At 40.8% G+C, this 6,237-nt stretch overlaps 1 protein-coding gene across 1 annotated transcript; it reads right to left on the bottom strand.

Annotated features, from left to right (window-relative positions):
* Nucleotides 1-4,516: 4,516 nt before the first annotated feature.
* On the bottom strand, nt 4,517-5,708 carry LOC110885664 (caffeoyl-CoA O-methyltransferase). Its single transcript, XM_022133369.2, has 3 exons — nt 5,447-5,708; nt 5,074-5,350; nt 4,517-4,991 (listed from the first exon to the last, which is right to left on the bottom strand). Exons 1-3 carry the CDS (start codon nt 5,608-5,610, stop codon nt 4,698-4,700), a joined length of 735 nt encoding a protein of 244 aa, XP_021989061.1. The 5' UTR covers nt 5,611-5,708; the 3' UTR covers nt 4,517-4,697.
* Nucleotides 5,709-6,237: the final 529 nt, after the last annotated feature.

Here is a 6,237-nt window from a genome sequence, read left to right as displayed (position 1 = left end):
TTCTCGTTTCATATCGAAACTTCGCGAAATTCATATATATTATTTTAGTGAGGGTATAATACCGTTACAAAGTCTTGGGAACGTTAAAGGGTCACTCAGAGGTATTATTAAACATGTTGACACAGTTAACCCCTGTAGTTTGTAATCTCTCACTTTCTTCCGCGTTTTATTTTTGTACGATCTATAATTTATTCGTTTGAAGGTTTAAGCATTATTTAGGGATGCTATACAGTATATTTACCCTTGTTGACATTTATAACCCTCGAATTTATATACTTTCAAGGTTTGTCAAAATTAGTCCTTTATTTATTATAGATGCCACGTGTAAACAAATGACACGTGTTAACACATCATTGGACACAAAATTTCGAGGTGTTACAGCCTTCAACTGAGCCAAGCGTTTTTCATCCTTGGCGAATTTCGTTTGAGACGCCATAAAGGATTCCTGGTCCTTATGCATTCTATACCACTCACGCACTATGCGATGAGTGGTAGACACGTGAGAATCAGTCTCTTCAAAATAAGATTGGTAGGTCTGCTCATAAGACAGGCTTTCTTGGAACTTGATTTCTCCAGGCGGAAGCATTCCCTGCATCCAGTCCTGGCACACGCGCCAATTCGAGAAGGTGTCACCCTTCTTTAAATTCCAAACAGGATTGTGAGGATCAGAGGCATCTTTCTCCGCATAAGTCCGGTAATAATAATCTCCTAGAGTTTCTTCCGGACGAATTGGAGACTGCTTACCAACATCAGCAGAGGAGCTTTGCTTTTCAACCGTCACCTTCTCAACTTGCTCGGGCATAGCATCAGAAGGAGTAGGCGGCGAAATCGAAATTTTTTCAGCAGATGCTTTTTTCCTAGGGTTGTCAGCAACAGTTTCAGGGGTACGCGGCTTACCAGCATCATCCGCTACACCTGGATCAACAACCTTTTCAGCCTCTTTAGCAGTGTCAACAGGCTCCCTAGCCTCAACAACATTCTCCGCACCACCACCATTAACAACCCCTGTAGACTCTGACTGGTCAACCCCACAAGCATGCGGAGGGATGGATAGAAGCTCTTCATTTACCACAGATTGCAGTTCTCTGGGAATGGGAGAAACAGGAACTTCTGGGAAAGCAATAAAAGTTTTAAAAGAAATTTTTCAACGCACATAAAGGGAACATGAAGGCAACACTTACCAACAGATTCTGAAATAAAAGAGTCAAGATTCCCTTTTCTGGTAATTTTCTTCCTCTGGACTTTCTTAGGAGGTTGACCCTCCGTATCAGTTTCAGCTTGTTTCCTTTTACCAGTTTTCCTGTGCACCAAGTGTTCGGGACTAGAATCCAAATCGATAGGATCACTTGGATTAGATGGGGGAATATCAGCAGGATCCTTCGGTTCAGGTTTCGGCTCTCGTACAGTTACTGCAGGGGTAAGACCCTCCAAAGAATCAGAAACCACCACATAATCACACCTGGAGTCAGAGGAGCGGTGCGTACCTTTCTTCTCTCCAACATTCTTTGTCTTCAAATTATGGGCTTTTTCAGCGCCACCTTTCTTCGGCGCAGGAATAGAAGATACTGAACGTTTCTTCTTTTCAAGACCTATACCCAAATTCAACAACTCACCTACAAAAGCGCACATAAAAATTTAGCCACAAAAGCGCGAAAAGGAAAAACAAAAGCAGATATAGCTTACCAGCACCAGCAGTTGGTTGGACAGACAGATCGCATCTCGCGGACGAGCAAAATTTCCTACAATACGATGGTACCAAAGTTCCTCGTCAGGTTTCTTCTTAATGGTACCCATCCTTCCGCCTTCCCTCTTGAAGGCAACAACATACAAAGAAACAACTGCAAGGAAAAAATACAAAGTCAAAAAAAAAAAAGAGAGATGGAAGAGGTAGGAATGGGGAAAAACCCCAATCGTACCATGACCATCCTCGGTGTATACCGGTTTATCATCACGATCCATCTTCCAATTCAAACTCATACCAGCCCCAACAAGAGCTTTCTCTAGTAAAGTAATATTAGGCACATCCTTCAAATCTTGATACCAGTTTTCATCAACAGGGGTCTGAAGCGTCTCGATCGGAACGTCTTCCTTCCCCCTTAGAACCATCTTCACCGGAATTATTCCGGCCTTGATAAAAAAGAATTTTTGTTTCCAGTCGTGAAAAGATTTTGGGGGTTGATGTAGAATCTTCTTCGCAGAAGCCCTCTGAACAAACGAATAGAACCCTTGGGTACAATGCATCTTATGAAAAACCCTAAATCGGGAAATGGTTGGCTCAACATGCATCGTCCGACACACAAATTCGAAATGTCGAACCCTAACCATACGATTGGATGAAGTTGGGAAATGTGCAGATTGTAAAATCCAAGGATTTCAAGAAAAAACTTAGTGACAGGCAAGCGAAAATTACCCTCACAAAAGAAATCCCAAAAAAGTGTGATATACCCAGCCGGAGCATCCGCTGCAGTCTGCCCTTCTTCAGGATACAGAGCACCCCAGCTTTCCGGAAATTTAAGATTCCGAATCAAACCATCAAAGGTCGTTCTGGACCACTTTAACGGTGGAAGAGCAGTTGACATTTCTTCAGCAAGATCCTCGTGGTGTTCTCCGGTCGACATAAGAAGAGGCACTGATAAACTTTTTCTCAAAAGAACGAAAGGGGAGAAGTTTTCAACAAAATAATGATTACACAAAAGAGGAGTCACTCAATCGTTATATATACTCATCGCAATAAATGGCATAGGAAACCGCCACAGCAACTTTTTCGAAAAACACAGTTCTCCAGGCAGAACAGAGAACAGTAACTGACGCAAACGTGCCTACAAACGCGCGTGTAGGACACGTGCAGTAAAAAATAACTGACAATGACAGACTGTCATTCAGGTTTACTGTACCAAGTCTTATCCAAAACCAAAAAATTTACAAAACCTTTACAAAAAATCAGAATGAATCTTCCTCCGGAAGATATTCCCTCATTTTTCGTAATAAAAAGCATTTCCCTCTCAAAAGTCCAGTGCTCCAATTACTTGCATAAGTACAACACTAGACTGGGGGGACTTGAAGGGGTAAGGTCCCAAAAACCCCATAAAAGGCGCTGGGAACCATACCGAAACCATACTGATCAAACCTTATACCTTGCGCGGCCGCGCACTGGTCTTACAAACAGAGATCTAAAGAACAGTCAAACCATCAACACTTGCGCGCCCATAGGAAATCATAAACCTTTGCGTTTTCTCCCATAAACAAAGGATGAAAATCCTGAGGTAAATACTCCCTCCTTTATATCCGGACTAGGATATTATTTACCCAGACTTGGGAATTATTTATTCACCTGTCTCCACACGATAAGGTGAGACACCAGATTACAGCAGTAATCTTCTAGAAGGAATACAATCGTGCACCACCAAGACGGTTACAACCGAATGGACACGTGTCACCATCTCATGCGTCCCTGAAATCACAACGGAAGCATGCAAATGGAGAAAAATCTCCACTTGATCACTTTACACGTGGCAGATTCCTAGCCTTCGATCTAAGTCACAATCCGTGTGCTCTCACGTCAGATCAAAAAGCTTAACGGAAGGAAATGTAACCGCTTACGGGGTTAGCATCTTCCGTTAACTTTTCATTAATGGGTTTTCCCGCCCAAATGACTCCCGGCTATAAATAAGAGATAAAACCCAGGTATGAAACAAGTTACACACACTTACCAAATACATCATCTTCTTCTTCATTACCAATACTTATTCTCACACCGGAGTCAGGTCAAGGAGAGAACACCCTTCTCCCCTTGGCGAGGCTAACGGTGCTCTTTTTTGCAGAGTTATCGGAGAAGAAGGTCAATCGGATCTGAATCTGTCGGGTGGAAACTAACCTTTTATGCGGATTCAAACCCCCTAGATATTTCGGTTCCGACCATTTATCTAGTGTTTCTTCGGATGACATGTTGGGAAATCCATCCAATCTTTTATTTGAGAACTTGTGCATCAGATGAATGGCTCGAGAACTTCATTGTCAAGAAAACTATCGTCCAAAGTGGTCCAAGCATCGACAGGTTTGGCGAGAGTTTTGCCGGTATCTTTGGAAGAGGAGAATGTTTCTGTGGGTTTTGGTGAGAGGTGGCCGATGACATGAATGCATGACAATGGATCTTAAATAATTCACTCCAGGAATCATACTCGCCTTTTCCATGTCAAGAGTGAAGGGAATTACATTTTTGATGTTTGAAACGATCATGGCTGGGTGAATTTTGGAGTCCAGTTGGAGAAGGGAAGGTGGGAAGAAGAAGAAAGCCGACGATAGGGTTAGAAGGGACAGAGGATCGTTTCTCTTGATAGTATGAAAGAGATGGATGTATAGAATAATTTTCCGTCTTTCCTTCTCATTCCTCATTAGTATAAATACAACACGATTGACTCCTATACAAGGCAATGATACAACAGAACTATCGAAATATATATGGAAATAGATAATCTCCTAAATATAAGTCTATTACATATATATACAGTGGATGGAAATGATAAACAAATATATAACACTGGGTTTACATGATTAAATAAACAAGATTGTTAAATAAAAAAGGAACTTTTTTTGTTAATTATTTTTAACATATATATCAAAGATTGAAGAGAATAGTCGTCACAATTAATCTTGCAACTTCGTATGTTTCTGTTGGTATGTTGGTATGCTGTTTGTAACTAGCTTATACGGCGACAAAGACTGATTCCATCACCCACCGGAAGCTGACAAATCTCTACTCTTGGGTCAATTGCTAAGGCTTTGTTGAGCTCTAACACGAAATCTCTGTAATACCTAACATACTTTCTAAGTGGAGCATCTGGTGGTGCAACCAAAGACCCATTCCAAAGGGTGTTATCGTAGCCAATCACTCCCCCGATTTTGACTAAATCTATTAATCTTTTATGATAATTAAGATAGTTATCTTTATCAGCGTCCACAAAAATAAAGTCAAATGATCCATGACATTTTTCCTGTAAATTAGAACTTGAAATAAGAATGGAGTTGTCATTGAAAATGATAATTGCACCTTGTCATAAATTTGTAAGTACTTACATCTTCGACCATTTGGTCAAGAAGAGGAAGAGCAGGACCTTCTCTAAAGTCAATCTTGTGAGCAACACCGGCTTTCTCAATAATGGGAAGACCGATTTCATAATTCTCACGGTTTATATCCAAAGCCAATATCTTTCCATCTTCTGGGAGAGCAAGGGCCGTAGAAAGAAGGGAATAACCGGTGTACACACCAATCTCCATCGTGTTCTTAGCATTTATAAGTTTAAGAAGCAAGTTCAAAAACTGTCCTTCATCAGCAGATGTAGTCATAAGATTCCTGCATTTAGTATTACAATTTTTAAGTAACAAGAGTTATAAAACAAAATGTCCGCATAACGTGTTACAACACTAGGCCAATTCGAAAGGCACTTACCAAGGGTGTTTAGCAGTGACCTCACGTAGCTCTTTCATGGGTTGTGGTTCTCTGGGGTACACGCTGGTTTCAAGAATGTATTGGTAAAGAGCATCACTTTGAAGGAGGCTTTTGTGGCCAACTTCTTGGTGTTTCGCAGGTTGAGTTTCTCCAGTAGCAGCCATTGATGTGGTGAATTTGGTTGTGTATGTGTGGAATGGTTGGTGTTAATCAGTGAACCTGAAATGAAAGGACAAATGAATTGGGTTATATAGGGAGGGAGTGGGCAAATAAGGAGTATCGCGGAAGGTGTTGCGTTTGGGGAGAGTGAGACTTGTTAGCTTACATTGCAGATGTTGAGTTGGCCAACCATAGTGGAAAACAAGAGTTGGTAAGCTAGTGGAGGTATATTTATTTTATACTTCATTTATGGTTAATGCTTATTTGCACCAACTTCCCTTTTAGTTAGTTGAAGTTGAACATCAGTAATATTGTTAATGCTTGTTTGCACCAACTTCCCTTAAGAACACAAAATATTAATTGCATGTAGTCTAATGAAGTTGTATTTTTATTTGATCTTATCTTGCAAGTTTTTTCGGTTTTGACGTATACTAATACCTACCGCCCACATGGGGTGTATTTGCAAGCTAATGTGTAAATCTTTCTCTAGGTATTTTTAAAGCCCCCTTGCACAAATGGGGTAATCCGTTCTTGACCATATCATCAGGAGTTACTTAGTTACACTCTTTACCTGCAAGTTATTGTCAAAACAACGGTTAGAAGCATTAACCGTCATTAATCAGGATCCCGAA

The sequence above is a fragment of the Helianthus annuus genome, chromosome 7 (assembly GCF_002127325.2).
Source record: "Helianthus annuus cultivar XRQ/B chromosome 7, HanXRQr2.0-SUNRISE, whole genome shotgun sequence".
NCBI lineage: Eukaryota > Viridiplantae > Streptophyta > Magnoliopsida > Asterales > Asteraceae > Helianthus > Helianthus annuus.
Note: the sequence above shows the minus strand (reverse complement) of the source record. Positions and strands in the feature narration are given on the sequence as shown.